The 16,879-nt window shown below is 54.2% G+C and overlaps 1 protein-coding gene across 13 annotated transcripts in view; it reads right to left on the reverse strand.

The window, feature by feature from the left end:
- Positions 1 to 16,879, reverse strand: part of Ncor2 (nuclear receptor corepressor 2) — a 165,358-nt gene that overhangs the window by 102,251 nt on the left and 46,228 nt on the right. For 12 of the 13 annotated variants that reach the window (XM_031337990.1, XM_031337993.1, XM_031337999.1 and 9 more), the window contains exons 3-5: positions 6,586 to 6,797; positions 1,156 to 1,283; positions 144 to 321 (exon numbers count right to left, since the gene is read on the reverse strand). In XM_031337990.1, coding sequence (XP_031193850.1) covers positions 144 to 321; positions 1,156 to 1,283; positions 6,586 to 6,690 — 411 coding nt within the window. In that variant the 5' untranslated portion in view covers positions 6,691 to 6,797. The remainder of the gene's footprint in view (positions 1 to 143; positions 322 to 1,155; positions 1,284 to 6,585; positions 6,798 to 16,879) is intronic. The other variant, XM_031337998.1, reaches the window with a different exon arrangement.

Raw genomic sequence — 16,879 nt, forward strand, 5'->3', positions numbered from 1 at the left:
CTGACTCCGCCCTCTTCCACCCAGCCTTTCCCTGACTCTGCCCCCTTCCACCTAGCCTTCCCCTGACTCCGCCCCCAGCCCCTTTCCTGCCCACAGCAGCAATGGCAGCAGCAGAAGAGCCCATAGGCCTGGCTGGGGTATACCTTGGTAAGGTCTTCTGACCCACTTGGCTGCCCAGTGGCCAGCAGGGGTGACGGGCGCAGCAGAGTATCAGGTAGTAGCTCCAGGCGTGGGCGCTTGCTCTCTGTGAATTCTATGTCAGGCTTGCCCAGCTCAGGCAGGAACGTGCGGGACTCAGGGCGCAGGTGGAGCTCCTGAGACCTGTGGGAGGCCAGGGGCGCACATTACACAGGACCAAGACTCCAAGTGCCCACCTAGCCAGGTTCTCATGAGGAGCCTTGTTAGAAGGTCCCTCTGTCTTCCCTGACAGGAGGGGACATGGTTCTGTTTCATGAGGCCTCGTGATTACCCAGCCTAAACCACTCATTGCAGCTGAAGACCCCACAGACCCTCTTGAGCTAACCAGAAATGCAAGTGAGCTGGAGAGATGGCTCAGCGGGTAAGAGTACTGACTGCTCTTCCAGAGGTCCTGAGTTCAATTCCAACAACCATATGGTGGCTCACAACCATCTTTAATAGGTGCCGTTGGTATGTCTGAAGAGAGACAGTGTACTCACATTTCAGAAGTGCAAAACATAAGACCCATCCCACTGCTACTGACCAGGACTCTACATTTTAACCAACCCCTTTGGGGTTTTAAAGAATGGGCCTGAGAGGTACCATGAGGTTTATGCAAAGAACAGCATACACAACACTATTCCTTATTACCCTCCCTGGGCAGACATCACTAGCTGATCAGAGCACTCCTGCTGTTAAACCTGATCTAGCCAGCAGGCGGAGAGGTGTGAGCCTTCTGTCTCTTAAGCATTCTCCTCAACCTTGGGTAGATGTAGTCATAGTTGCCTCCTCCACCTACAAGTCCACCACCCCTGCACCTGGGAGAGCACAGCCCTGTCATAGCCCTAGGATGCCACCAGAAGTAAGTGGTACTAGGAAAGGCTAAAGTCTGGTCCCTGGCAGCTTTATCCACAAAAAGTCTCGGTATCTGCCTCAGAAACACCACAGCCTAGACAAAAAGTCACAACTTCTCCTCACCGTTCGCTCCCAGGCTGGAACTCAGACAGCAGTGAGGGCCGCCTCCTCTGTGGCTGGATGATAGAGCCAGGTGACAGGTGTGAGGTGTAGTCACGAGGGTGGTGTTGGTACTCAAGGAGCCCCACGTCCTGTGGAAGAAAGGGAGCAGTGAAGCAAGCGCAGGAGCAATGGCAGCTTCCTAGCCACCCTGCACCAAGAGGCCTACATCCTCCACCTACAATTGCCACAGCCATGTTCCCACCATGCTCAGAGCCCTGTAGCTACAGGGTACTGCTGGGGGTACCCTTTAATGTAGAAGAGCGTAATAAACCACAATACTGGACTCTGTATCTCCACATAGGCCTCACTGAGACCTGTGGTGTTCCTGTATTGCTAATCTCTCCAGCTGGCGCACCTGAGGGGATGGGAAGCTAAGCACAGGCCCTCTAAGGCCACAGGCTGGACGGTCAGCTTGCAAATCCCTCATTTACCTCCTCCCACACCACCTAGCGGCAGGTTTAGAGAGAAGAATGGGTCACTTCTCCCAGGCCCTGCCTACTGACCCGGGGCTGGGAACTGCCCTAGCAGGGAACTGGTGAGCATGGAGCGGCCCACAGAGCAGAAATGTATCTGCCTTCAATGGAGACCCAAGTATCCTTGGACAGGCACAAAGAGAAGGGAAGACTAGCCAGGGCAGATGGAGCTAGGTAAATCCAGGTCCCAGGCAAGCAGCTGTTCAGGAACCCCACCCACCAGGAGAAAACCAGCTAGCTTATGAAAGTATGGGGAGGGGGAGAGGCAGGCTACACCCTCCTGCCTTGAACAATGATGTGACTTCTGATCACACCTGGGTTGTCACGGTCCGTGAAGGAGGCTTCAACCTTAGCCTACCCTCGTAGCAAGAGTGCTGGGGAGTCAATGCAGTTGATAAATTCCCCCACTCTTGAAGCTGCATCGCGGTGCCAGGCTCCCTCGCTGCCCACTAACATCCTCTGTCTTAACCTGGATACCACAAACCCCTACCTAAAGCCTTTACATTTTTTCACAAGGACCAAGATCACCTTATCACTGTGGGAAAAGGAGGGAAGTGGGAGAGGAGAGAGCCAGCGCGCACACCATCTCTAATAAGAAAAACAAGACAGGCTTCCGCCTTGTACCAGACCAATCAATCTGTTCTGTCAGCCTGGATACTTGCTTACATGCATGGTAATCGATCAGTAATGTCTGACTTGGGTGGCTGCAGACAGCATGAACTATATATAGGTAACTTACTTTTCCTTTGGCATATTTTCTTCTCCTTTTTAGTCCATTTTATTTTGCTGTAGATTTCATTTTGTCTTTAATTATATGTCTGTGTGTGCAATGCCCATATAAGCCAGAGAGAACATGAGGACACTGGAGCCCCTGGAGTTAGAAGCAGCTGTGACTTGCTGGACATGGGGGCTTGACACTGAAAGAGCAGCGCAGGCTCTTAACTGCTGAGCTGAGGCATCTCTCCAGCCCCTGGCTTTGTGTCTTGTTTTGTTTTGTTTTGTTTTGTTTTTCAAGACAGGGTTTCTCTGTATAGCCCTGGCTGTCCTGGAACTCACTCTGTAGACCAGGCTGGCCTTGAACTCAGAAATCCACCTGTCTGTGTCTCCCGAGTGCTGGGATTAAAGGCATGGGCCACCACTGGCTGGCTCTGACTTTGTGTCTTAAAGCAGTTCTTACTGCAAAGAATCAATGGTAGCAGTCATGCACACGGAGGATGTGGGGGCAGCCCGGATCCGGCCCCTAGATGGTGAGCAACTAACTGGAAAACCTCAGAGACCAAACTGCAAGGGAAAGATCTGGCAATCAAGACCTTGCAAAACAGGAGCCAGGAGAAGGACAGGAGCCAGGGTGGTCCTACAGGGAGGACGTCAAGAGAAAGGGTCCCATGCTCAGATCACCGCAGCCACGTCCTCTGCACAAGCTGACTAATACGACCCCCAAGGCAGCTACACACGGAGGGTAGAATGGGCGATCTGAACGTCAAGAGAACGATGGGCCCAAGGGGGCAAGAACAGTTCTTTCCAGTCACACAGCAAGGACAGCACAGGCTCTGCAGGGTGAGGCTCAACTGGCACCTCCGCATGGAACTGGGACTGTCACAGGTCACAGGCTCCCAGCCTGCCCCATGGCTGATTACATCACCTGACTCAGGAGTCAAGGCCCACCCCAGCCCCCGGATATTTCCACTACAAACAGAACAAGTGAGGAAACCCAAGAAATACACGCATCCCAGCACGGGTCTAAGACGTAGAGAGCCAGCCACACACAATCATGGAGGCAGAGTTCAGCCGACCTCTGTGAACCCTGGATTCACAGTCACCCCTGAACAGTGTGTTAATTCCAACAGAGCCTCATGTCAGGGCTTTCGCTCAGCCTGGAGTGCTGTGCATCTGGACACCATGCACCCGCCTGTCCCTCCTCTCGGGTCCTTTGGCCTCCTCTAACCTCATCTTTGCTCACTGTTACCCAAGGGAACGCCAGCGCCCCCAAAGTGAGAGGGCTTCTCCACCTTTACAGCTCTGTCCCCAAGGCTTGGAAATTGGCATGTGGCAAACCTAATCTGCATTTGTCAAACACATGAACGAATGAATTCATTAATGAGCGGATGAATGAGCAGATAGGTCAATGACCGAGCCAGTGAGTTAATGAATGGACAGACAGATGGATGAGGATCCTAAGGCAGCACAGATGTGACACATGCAGGTGGCACAGGACCCCACGATGTACCCACACACCCAGGACATCAGCCCCAGCCAGCATCCAGTGCCATTAGACAGGAGCAGGCTGAGCCCTGTGTGGCAGAGCAGAGTTTGTGACCAACTGGACAGCAGCCCGCAGGTCCATCCCATAGCCGATAGTCAGCCAGCTAGGCCCAAGGCCAAGGCTAGGCACAGCCAACTTTGTCAGGCGTCCCTGGCACACACCTTGCCAGGCACTGACCTTCGGGTACGTGGCTCTTATACCCCATTGCCAGCAGCATAAAGGCAGGGGTAGGAGATACACTAGAGGGTCTGGGCAGTGAAGCCTGGTGCTTACAGAAAGCATGTTATTCCCCATGACATAAGGGGACTAACAGCCTCATGCTGTAGGCAAAGGGTCCCTATACTTGCCGTCCCTATTGTCACATCACACAGAGACCAGCTCATGGCCCAAGCATGATGTCACCCCAGCAGAACCCCAGCCATTTTATAAGCAGCTCACTTTACTGAGGGGGCAGAGCTTCCAGGAAGATAGGCCTGCTAGAGTACAGAAGTGACCCGGACCCAAACATCACGTTCCCCAGGCCCAGAACACCACAGGCTAAGCTGGTCACTGCACCAGGGCTAGAACACACGGTGGCTCCCTGAGATGCTGTGTTCTCCTACGGAGCATTGGCCTTGCTATGGATCCACGGTTTTCTCTTCTCTTCTCTGCCCTCCCCCTAAGACACAGTGTTAAGGGGGAAAGTGCATGGTCTTTTCTGGTGTGTGCTCTACCCACCCTTGAGTCACAGGAAAGAGATGGGGTACAGTGGGGGTCGGGAGACTGGGAAGGGCTTGACTTGAGAAAGGGCCTTGGGGAAGGCTAGGGAAGTGAGGATGGGTGGGCTGGGAGGGCGGGCTGCAGGAACGCGGGGGCTAGCAAAGGATCCTGGGGAAAAATAGTGGGGAAGGGGCTGTGGGGCAGGATTAAGGGGCAGGATGGAAAAGACCAGGGACTCCAGACCACAGATCCCCCAGGCTTCACCAAGCCAGCACAGAAAAGCAATGAGGCCTCAATATCCACCACCACAGACCCCCCACAGACCCTGGGGATCGGCTTGGTGGCTCAGCAAGGGCTGGAGGCCAAAGAGCAAGCAGGTCCCCTGGAGAGGAGCATATGAGCCCCACCAGAGGACAGACATGTCTCAGCCTGTAAAGGCCACACTCACCCCAGAGGGATCAGTAACCACTGGGTCCGGGGTCGGCGGCATCCTAGGTCACCAATGGCCCAGCAGGAGAGTGGGAGGTGCCTAGGGTCAGCCAGTGACCCTAAATGCTGGGGAAAGGACACAAATGGGGCAACAAGCAAGCATTCAGGTACGAGGGAAGGGGCCACAGCAGCCAGAGGACTCCCTGAGGCTGGGCCCACACTGAGAGTGGATGAGCAATATGGATGAAGGGGGACAAGGAAGAAGCCACAGACATCTGCCTGGGGAATTTGGATGGGGGGAAGTGGGTAGGGGAGGGGGAGGAGAGGGCAAAGAGATGGTCAAACCCCAGGCAGGGCCCATCAGGAAATGGCTTTAACAGTATCAAGTTATAGTGGCAGCATACAGCCACATGGGGACATGCAGAGGCATTCTTGTGGGTGCTGCCGTCATCCCTGCTTTATAGGTGACAGAACTGAGAGCCCCCAACAGGAAATGGCCCGTCTAGGTCGCTCGCCAGCCTGGAGAGCTGATGTCCTTGCTGCTGGCTCGGTTGTCACCCAGTGCATCAAGAAGCAAATAAATGGTTGCTACGTGGTGGTGTAAAGGCTGGGAGCTAGGGCATATAGGACCCCAACATTGCCATGGCTGCCCCTGGATGATGGTTAGGGCCTGTCTTCTCCCTCAAGGCTTCAGCTGCTCTCTCCGCGAAGACCTGCCACTCTGAGAGAGTACAGCTGGCTCTGCACATAGGCTCTCAGTTCTGGGGGAGCCACTGTGCATGGGACCCTAATGGGTCAGGCCCTGGGGCTCATGGGAAAGCATTCTTGACCGACAAGTAGAAACACATCCCGCACAAATATAGCTCTGTCACAGAAATGGACCACGCCATCCAGGAGTGTCAGACACGAGCCCGGATACACATACATTCTCTCTTGCTCACAAGCACATACGCCCTCCCACCCAGCGGTGACTGCTACATCTCACATCACACCCCTTCACTCAACAGCCAGAGACATGGTATACAACAGGCACACAATAAAGGCCCAGCCTGCTTGCTCTACAGTACAAGGTGAGTAGGAATGGGACCCTGGCAGAGGCGGACACTGCTCTGGAGCTCAGAGTCTTACAGCTACAGAAGCACCAAGATCCTGAGAGTTGGGAAGAAGTATGACCTCAGTCTCCCTCCCCAAACCAGCCCAGTCCCAAGCACTGTGGGAATGGATCCCGCGAGGAGAATGTGCACCGTGGGTGCTCTACAGTCCGTGCCAAGTCCACAAGAGATACGCAGAGTGTCCACTTAGCCCGGCCTCAGCTTCCGCCTTCCCACACTAAAGACTTGCTACGTAGCCTAGGCTGCTCTCAAAGTTGAAACCCTCCTGCCTTCGCCTCCTCAATCCTGAGATCACAGGCCTCCATCACCACACCTGGCTGCCACCAGTGTCCAATCAACACAGGCCCCCCCTCGGCCTGGCTTCAGAAGATGCGCTGCAGTAGCGGAAGTGGTCCTGAGCAGACATGCCCCTTACCGTGTGGGGCCGGGCTATCTGCACCGGGTAGGAGATGCCATGGGGTGGGTAGCGGGGCTCAGCAGCCCGCCATGTCTGTGCCACAGGCTGTGTGGATCCTGACATGGTGGTAGGGGTCCAGGTAGGCTTTGGAGCCCAATACACTCTTGACCACACCTAGGACTAAGGGCTGGTCTCGGTCATCTGCTGGCAGGTGACCTCGTCACAGGTGCCTGTGGAGAGAAGAGAAAAAAAACAAATTGAACAGGAGGCAGCTGGTCCACAGCCACTGCGGCCTAGTCCTTCCTCCTGCCTCAGCCTCCTCTCAATGACAGCCCAAAGCCACCAAAGCCACAGCACCTTGCCTAGCCTCCACAAGCCATCTCCCTATTCGACAGGCCTCAACCAGCAGGCTGGGAGCCTCGGCGTGGACACCGTACCCACAGCCATCTGACGGCTCCCACACCCACCTTGGTCAGCCAGTTCATCCCATGCATAGCTGGGACTTTCCAGATCTCCAGGGCAGAGTTCTTCAAAAGCCCCTGGCAGCTCCAGCTCACAGCTGCTGGGCCCGTCCCTGGGCTGTGTGCTAGCAGAATGGTACGTGGCAGTGACCCGCGATGGGTCACAGGGTAGCACAGTTGCTAAGCAAGGCTGCTTGGCTGCTCTTCCGTCCTCAGTCACAGACTGACTTGTGATGTGCAAAGGACACAGATGAGGCTGGCCTGCTGCCACTGAGAGTTAGGGAACAGGATGCTGAGGGTCACACTAGGGACAGCCTGGACCAGACACGAGCATCCCAGACAGGCGGGCAACAAACAGGTCCAGGATGCATAAAGGCCACCTTCCAGGCAGGAACCTCCACAGCTACTACAGGAAGAGCTATGACAATAGTCAGTGGTCTCAAGAATGGGAAGCGAAAGACTGCAGGAGCCAGGGAGGCCCCAGTGGGAAGTCTGAGACATCCCTATGGCCCTTCTTCTCTTTCCCTAAAGGACCTCCCTTTCTCATTACACCCAGAGCTGAGGCTGGGGCTGAATCCCAAGCAATGATGCGGGAGAAGGAGAAGGAGATCCCTAGCTCTCTCTAATTTCACCCTGGCTCTCCCCCTTGGGCTAACTGGTAACAACTGTCCTCCAAGCAATAGATGGCCTAGTCAGTTAGTGACAGGTCTCATGCAGGAAAACGAAGCATAGAGGGAGAAGACTGCAGATCCAAAAAGCCACAAGCCACTGCCCCCACCCCCTTCCTGGAGGTCCTGACTATATGCACTCCGTCCCTACCCAACCTACCAGTATACACCTGACATTACAACACATGTGACCCGGGCTCGGCCAATCAGACAGACAGTCAGGGTGGGGAGGCAGTGACTGGCTGAGGGATGAGCAGGTAAGACAACCTGAGAAGCCAGTGGACAGCCATCCCTGAGCACTCTGGACAGGTGTGGCTTTGCTCTGTTGGCTCTGGCTGACTTTCTGTTGTTAACTAAGAACTCTGGCTCACACAGAACCTATCATCAAAAAGACATGTCACATGACGCTTATGAACACAAGAACACTGGACCAAGAACCACGCCTAGAACCATAGCTTCAGGGAGTACAGTCCCTTCTTAGAACCTTAGCTCTCTCATTTCCAAAGTGGCACCGTCCCTACCCCTCAGGGTCAATGAGATGTCACTAATGTAAAGTACTTCCTAAATATGCCCGTGTATATGCATGTGCACACATGCACATACACACGCACGCCTCCCTCCTCTTGTTTCCTCCAGTATGACAGCAACGCCAAACTCTGGCACACAGAGAACCAGGGGTACGCAAAACAGAAGGATCAGAAGATGACACAGCCAAGCACTGTGCACAGACCTGTTAATCCATGTGCTTAGCAGGCTGAGACAGGGGGATTGCAAATTCAAAGTCAGCTAGAGAAACTAAGTGAGATCCTATCTCGAAAAGTGAAAAGGAGCCAGGCATGGTGGAGCACACCTTTTACCCCAGCACTCGGGAGGCAGAGGTAGGAGGATCTCTCTGAGTTCAAGGTCTGCCTGGTCTACAAAGTGAGCAATGAGTTCTAGGACGGCCAGGGCTACACAGAGAAAGCCTATCTTGGGGGAAAAAAAAGAGAAGGGAGAGAGGGAGGGAAGGAGGGGAAAAGGGAGGGAAGGAGAAAGGGAAGGAAGGAAGGAAGGAAGGAAGGGAGAAAGGAAGGAAGGAAGAAAGGAAAGAGGGAAGGAGGGAGGGAGGAAGGGAGGCGTGAAAAGGGCTGAAGGTACAGCTCAGGAGTAGTACTTCTGCCTATAATCCCAGTGATGGTCTGGGCAGGGGCATGACTCAGTAATACAGTACTTGCCTAGCATTTGTGAAGTCCTGGGCTAAATCCTCAGCTTAAATTTAAAAATAAAAATAAAAAATACAGTTGCTAATTGTAGACAAGAAGATCTCTGCCTCAATCCTGCCTCCTAAATCCCCACACCCCAGGTAAAGTGTGAACTCATGCCCAGCACCTACCGGGCCAGTGCACACTGAGCCCCCAGTTTGCAGTAAGCCCGAGTATTCTCCACACCAGCTACATAGACACCATCACCAATCACAAGTGAGCCTGTGGCAGAAAGAAAGGCATAAGCAGGTAACTCAGCCTGCGAACCCAGTGGACAGCCATCCCTGAGCACCCTGGGCAGGAGAACCCAGTGGACAGCCATCCCTGAGCACCCTGGGCAGGAGAACCCAGTGGACAGCCATCCCTGAGCACCCTGGGCAGGAGAACCCAGTGGATGGCCATCCCTGAGCACCCTGGGCAGGCGGGGCTCTGCTCTGGTAGCTTTCTGTTACTTACTACCAAGAACTCAGGCTCACAAAGACTACCTCACACCAAGATGAGACAAGTCACGTAACACTTATGAACAGAGTGTGTGGAGGCCAGCATGGCAGCTGTCCTGGTGCCTGAAGCAAGCTGCTGCCTTGCGAGGGGCTGGGGTAAACAGGTCTACACCACACCTTGAGCCCACAGCACCATCAATGCAACCCCGTGTCTCAAGGTTAACTGTCCTGTGTCACATAGTCCAGCACCATGCAACACCTTCATAGGAAGGCTGGAGGATGAAAACCATCCACATGTCTACCCTCTTGGCCAGTGGAAATACAGGGGTAGCAGAGAGGATGCCTCTCCAGGCCATCTCACCTTAGTCTGGCTTGGCTGGCCCAGGATTCACATGGCATCCCCTAGGAACACAGGCACCACATGGTCCAAGGTCACCCTACCAAATCCTTTCCAGTGTCCCTATGTGTAGGGTGTCCCTAAAGACAGGGACTCTCTGACCTCACTCCTATGAGTGACCCCACCCCATGGGTGGTCCCACCCCCACAAGTGGCCACAACCCCCTGGGAGACCTCATCTCTATGAGTTTATATCCAACCTACTTTTCACATCTCCTACCCTCAGCCTCGTTTGGAGCCAGCTTGGTAAACAAACACAAATTAGGAAAACAAGTTGGCAGGCCCTCGACACATGAAATACAGTTACTGAGGATCGGCGCTTCTACTCCTAGGAGCCCAGAGAACTCAAGAGTCAGACAGACTGTGTGTGGAGAAGGACCCCGTTCCCAATAGCCACAAGAGGAAAACGCCCAAGAACATGGCCTGCCCATTCAATGAAAGTGCTTCTTAGCCAAAAGGGGGAATAAACAGGAGCTGCTGACAGAGATCACACTAGATGACTTCAGGGATGTCACATTGAGTAAAGGGAGCCAAATACTTAAAGCAACAGTGTGTGACCAACTTACACAAATGTCCGCAAGGGGCACAGCCCAGGTCAGAAAGGCAAAGGGTGGGTACCCAGGCCCGGCACAACAGACAGGCTTTATAATAGTCACGTGAACAGGAAGCAGAGGGTACCAGGCAGAGCGCATCATCCCCGCCAAAGCCCAGGCGCGAGCCTAGGGGTTCTATGTCAGAACACCACTGAATGAAACGAAAGGAGGTCACTCAAGGCCCCCGCCAACCATGGTGAGTTCAAAGAGATTCTGTTCCAGCAGCAATGGGGAGCCCCCAGAAAGTGACAGAGGGACAGTATGGCGTCCACGTTTTGCCACGGGCAGCACAGCTGGCGGGAGAACCACTATAAACGTCCAAGCTAGAGACAGACTGTAGGACGGGGCGACAGCAACTGAGAAGGCAAGTGAGCAGATGGCAGTGCCTGGAGTAGGAGCCAGACAGAAGCCTCACAAGCTTGCAACAGCGAGGGACAGCAGGGTCCTGGCTGCATGGCCAGCCAGGAGGAACCTGTCTAGGCAGTGACCAAGGAGAAGCCCGGAAGGCAAGAGGCTCTCAGATGGCAATCTCAACAAGACCACCTCCGTGCAACAGTGTCATTCTGCAGGGGCAGGGACTAGCTGAACCCCGGGTGTGCATTATTACTACATTACTACAGAAACAAGCTCTGGCCAGGACATCCTCCAAGGCCATTCCTGTGCATCACACCCCTTAGGTGACATGCATGCCCGCATCCCTTGCCCGTTTCCTTCTCCTGGCTAGCGTAACAGTCCCTCAGCAAAGGACACTGGCCAGCAGAGGTAGGCAGCCCCAGTGATAAAGGGGCTGTGCCCCCGTCCCATGGCAGCAATCTCCTTCTGGGACAGCAAGCAGGCATGTGGCACTCTGAGACACAACCAGTGGCCTAGCTTAGACACAGGAGGTGAAGTAAGGGGAAACCGGGGTGACAGCCATGGGACTTACTGTCTGCAGCACTAGCTTACAACTTCCTGGAAACGTAGCACCCACTTCTATCAAACTTATAGTAAAATGTGAGATGGGGGGGGGGGCGGAATTAGAAAGTGTGTGACTGTCAGAAGAAGCCAGAGCTCATGTCCACCATGGGGACCAGGGTCCCTGCTCAGCCTTCAGAACCCACACTGTCAAGTTCCCTGGGCAGGGGAATCCCAGGAGGACAGGGGATATCCCAGTTCCCACAGACACCTAAAAGCCTTGTGGACAGGAACCACACTGGCCACACACTCTGCCTGACAGTTCTACCTCCACGCTCCTGTGTTTCTGTGGGAGCCAGAAGTTGCCAGGAACACCATAAGGCCACATGCAGAGTCTGTCCTCTGGCAATGCCTTCTCTATGGTTTCTGAGGCTTCTGACCAAACTTAGGCACTGGGGGGACAATTTTAAAAGCCCCCCCAACCCTGTACCCCACATCATCTTCCCACCGCACAGGACTCCTTCTCCCTAGTCTCACCACCCCCCCAACCCCCAGCTGGGATTAAACACAGGATCAAAGCAATGGAGACTGAAAGCCAAGTCACACTTTCTTGGTCACTGAGTAGAAACGATGCCATCAAGAGCCACCCAATCCTAGAGAGCTCCCCTTTCAACAAAGCCACATAAGCTACTGTCCCAAATGTCTGGAACAAGGCCAGAGGCCAACTCTACCCCTTACCCTGCTGTGCACCCTTGGGCTAAGTACGGACTTCTCTGTGCTTCAGGTAGGAGGCTTCACAGGAAAGCTACTGACCAGTCTTTACCCCTAGAAAGCCGCTGTCCCAGGAGAGGGCTCCAAGCCCTCTAGCTTCCACATGGCCCTCCCATGGTCCCTCTTCCTACCATGCAGCAGCTGAGTCCCCATAACAGGCCCTGTCCACGGTGTCTGTTGTGGCTGAAGGCTGTGAGCCTGACAGCAAACGCACCCGACCCACTCAACAAATGGGGAGACCACAGCACAGAAAGAGGTGCTCCTCTGCCCAGGATCATCCAGCACCTATAGGCCTTGGCCGGCCACCCAGGCACTGAAGAACTCTACTAAGCGTGAGCCACAGGTTCTGGTACTTAGCCACATGGGTGTCACTTGGGCTTCAGCCAGCCACTAGCTCCTGCCAAAGCAGACAGAGCCACTTCTTCCTTATGGCTTTCTAGACAGGCCCAGCTAGCGTGAGTGAGTGAGTGAGTGAGTGTATGTGTGTGTGTATGTGTGTACAGAATCCAGAGATCAAACTTGGGTATCACCCCTCAGGACACAACCACACTATATTTTGAGACAGGATCTCTCTCTGGGAGCTGAGGAGCTAGGCTGATCAGCCTGTCTCTACCTCCCCAGAGCTGGGATTACAAGCACATGCCTGGCTTTTCTCCACGGGTTCTAGGGATGGAACTCAGGTACTCATGCATGTGTGGTGAGTACTTGACTGACTGAAGCATGTCCCCAGCCCACTACCTAACTGTAAACTGGGGAAGGGGGAGGCTAGACCACAGCTGGTGATTCCTGGCCATGCAGTTCTCCCTCAGGTCCCCACATCAGGTTCCACCCACTTTTCCCCAGCCCCTCTTCCTCAGGCCCACATCAAGTCCTCTCCCCCATCTGGCCATCTCCATGACTGCTCTGCCCACAGAGAGAAAGCATCAGGATGGGCTGGGATATGGATGCCAGGGGCAAGGGATAGTGACATTAGTTGAGTGGCCCTGAAGCACTCCTGCTTACTCCAGGTCCTGGTTCAGTGATGAAAGGAAGAAGATCGCCAAAGCCTCTACGGAAAGACATAAGCCCATCTCTCAGCAGGGACAGCCTGAGATCCAGGTCCTTACAGGCTGGGCAGCCAGGCTTAGGTCCTTCATCTCCCTCCTGCACAAGAGAGACTCAGAGCCCAGGTGACTGGCACAAGCAGGTGGCCAGAGACAAACGGTGTCAGCTAGACTGGGGAAGAGGGAGTTGACGGGTATGGGGGAGAGGTCTCGGCAAAATTTCCCAGGGCGAAGGCTCTGGAGATCAGCTACACACTAAGAAAGCATGCAACACTTCCATGCCATGCAATTCAAAGCGCTGAGGTAATTATCAGTGTGGGCAGACACACATGCAGGCGAGAACACTCACGCCTCCTCTAGGCGGGCCCATGACAGAACTCCCCGCAGGTCCCAGAGACTCCATGCCCAGCATAATGAACATAAGGTCCCTCTCCAGCCCACCTCACCCCATGAAACCTGAGGCTAGCTGGGCCTGTCTAGAAACATCTCATAATCTGCTGGGCTGCATGCAACCCACCAGCTTGCTGTGGGCCTAGGCTGGGAAGAGTTTTCAGAATCTCTGGTTTCATGCAAGGAACATGGACCGGGCCAGAGCCCCACTGGCTCACCTCTTCCCCTAACCGCACATTTGCCTGCCTAGCCACTAGGGACTACCTGTGTGTGTCCCTCCCTAGACACAGTCCTCGGGATGCTTCTGGAGGAGTCCAGGAAAGATCACTGATGGCCTGAAGGGAATAGCAGACCGCCACACGTGGCTGTGTCTCTGCAGCCAAAAACTGCTGGTCACTAGTTGTCCAGTCATAGGACCCTGCACTACAGTTCCCTGTCCCAGCCAGCTCCGGGCTGGCTACAACGCTACCTACCTGATCCTCCCTGTTAGCCAGCAGAGAAACCTATGGCCACCCGGACACCCAACCAAAGGAAGACCCTGCTGATCAGCACACTCAGAGCACATACAAAGTCACCAGTGATGGCCTGGCAACTCAGCAATGATCAACAAGAGATCTGACCTCACACAGCCATCAAGAAGCTGGAGACCCTGTTGCCTGGAGCCAAAGGCAGTAAGTATGTGGATGCCCTAGGAAGATGCCAAAGGACAGCCCAGTGACTTTGCCCACCAGGGATCTCAGAATGAACAGGGCCAGATCACTAAGGATCCAGGGAAGAGGGTCGAGACAGGAGACAAAAGAGGAGCTGCCAGGCCCCTTATAGCATGCAAGCCAGGCAAAGATTAGGGACAACACAGACCTAGGAGCTAGGCTGGAACTCAGTAAAGTGGCTGAGAGGTCATGCAGAACCCAAGTATTCTAGGCAAAGCCAGAAAGCCAGCTCCACTTGGAGACATCTCTCAATGTAGTCTCTGAAAAGAGGTGACTACCCAGTAACCCAGGGGCCCAAGATAGACCCACCAGCCAGCCAGTTTTGCAAACCTCTGACAGCACCCCACACAACAGCAATGCCTACAACAGGCCAAACACTCATGCTAGGGCCTGATGCCCTGGTGACCAGGTGTGTGGCCCAGGGAGCCATCCATCTGTAAGCTTCATTTTCTCCACAGAGACACACTAACTAGTCCACATCAGGCTGGTTTCGGGTCTACACCGGCTTTTTCTGCACCCTGTGGAGCCAGACTGTGGTGGGCCCAGCTTCCTCTGAGCACACTCCAGTCTCTCTGACAGCTACCCACAGCACCCTACAGTTAGCTCAAGAAGCAGGCCTCAAATTCACTGTGTAGCTGAAGAAGACCTTGAACTTGTGATCCTCCTGCCCACAGCTTCCTAAACGCTGGGATCCCAGGTGGGTGTCACATTACTGGGCACCTGCAATGACTCTGTGGGCATATCAGGAGCAGCGGGCTCTCCTGCACAGGGCTGGTAAGTGCAGACTTCTAAAGAGAGACCAAGTGCCTGGATCCCACGGGGCCTGAAGCTCTGATTAGTCACATGGAACTTTTGTACGGTAAGAAGGAACGGAGAGTTCTCCCACTGCCACAGGGAGGCCGGAGCAAGCTGTATCCTGAGACACTTCTAAGGTCCCTCAGCTCAGATCTCCAGCCTCCGGGTCCCTCTTCCACACGGAATGGAGTAGGAGGGAGTCGTTAAGTGAGCATCTGGGGTGGGAGCCAGAGCAGGCGTGCCAGGCTCCTCTCCTCGCTATTGGTGGCTCTCACAGGGACAGGGCCCTTGCAGACAGTGCCTGCTCCTCACAGATCTTGCAGATCTGGGTCAGTCCTTGGCGGCAGACATACTCTACTGCCCAGCAGAAACTGAAGCCTTCATGTAGCTTCCGCAGGAACACGGTGGCCTCTCCGCAAAGGGATGCCTGACTATGGCTGAGAAGCCCAGAGCAGATAAACAGGCCACCCTGGACAGTGGGCCACATACCTGCCTTCACCATAACCCTCCTCTACCTTGATGGGAGCTCTGTTTTCTAGAATATCAAAAGGTCAGCCATGCATGGTAGTAAACACCTTTAATCCCAGCACTAGAGGACAGAAGCAGGCAGATCTTTGTGCGTTCAAGACCAGCATGGTCTACATAGTAAGTTCCAGGACCACCCAGCCCCTGGTGGGGGTGGGCAAGACACCCTACAGGCATCCATTTTCCCAGGTCTCTCTGCTTTTATTCTCCATCTGTGTGCCTGCCACAGCTTCATGTCACACACTCGAGGAAGAGATTCTTTCTACAGGGTAATACTGCTTCCATCTCAGGGTCTAGATGGCCCCCCTTGTGACAAACTAACATGAACAGCTCCTGCCATCTTGGTGGCCAGCTCTGTGTCTGATTCTCATCAAGCTCTGCTGGCGTCCTACCTAGTCTTCTGACAGCCTGGCCTGAGATACCATCTGAAACACTGTACAGATGCAGAGAGAGGCACAGAGAGGCTGAGTTAAGTGTCCAAGGTCACACAGCAGGCAGGGGGCGAGCCCAGGTGAGCCTACTCCAGGTACTGGGTTCCAGGCCAAGTCTTTCCTAAAATGCTATAAAAACCACAAGGTAGGTCCTTCAAAACACAGAAATGGATTCTCCCACAGCAATGGAGACCTGTTGGACGGTTCCCAGGGTTCTAGGGCAGGTTGAAACCCTCTTGCACACTTCGGAAGTCACCCTGCAAAGACCTAATTTCTAAACGCTGTCACGGGATCTGGGCTAGCCAGACTGGAGCAAACCCCTGTGTGCTCTAAATTAAAGCCAGTCTGAGTCTGAGGCTCCCTCAAGCCCACAGCTAGGCCCCGTAGAGTCCCCATGTAGCCAAGGAGACCAAGCATGAAGCCACATGCAGGGACACCTAGGGGCACCATCCTGGCCCAGCGGACCCTCCGACTGGCAGGAAGCCAGGGTCTCATGCCCAAGGCTCTTAGGAGAGGCCAGCTCCGTGACTCATCCATTCACAGGCCAAGAAGCTGGAGGTGGCTCAGGGAGAGGAGAGAAAAAGGCAAGCCAAGCACCCAGCTAGGACCTATGTGTTGCTGTGTAAATGGGATAACATCACACACACACACACACACACACACACACACACACACACACACTCACACACACACACTCACACTCTCTCACACATACACTCACTCACACACACACACACACTCACACTCTCTCACACATACACACACGCACACACATACTCACACTCACATGCACACTCATACTCACACACACACGCACACACATACTCTCTCACATACACACTCTCTCACATACACACTCACACACTCACTCACACATACACTCTCTGTCTCTCTCTCACACACACACACACACACACACACACACACACACACACGAGAGGACATTAACCCTGA

Source organism: Mastomys coucha, unplaced genomic scaffold (genome assembly GCF_008632895.1).
Source record: "Mastomys coucha isolate ucsf_1 unplaced genomic scaffold, UCSF_Mcou_1 pScaffold22, whole genome shotgun sequence".
Classification (NCBI taxonomy): Eukaryota; Metazoa; Chordata; class Mammalia; order Rodentia; family Muridae; genus Mastomys; species Mastomys coucha.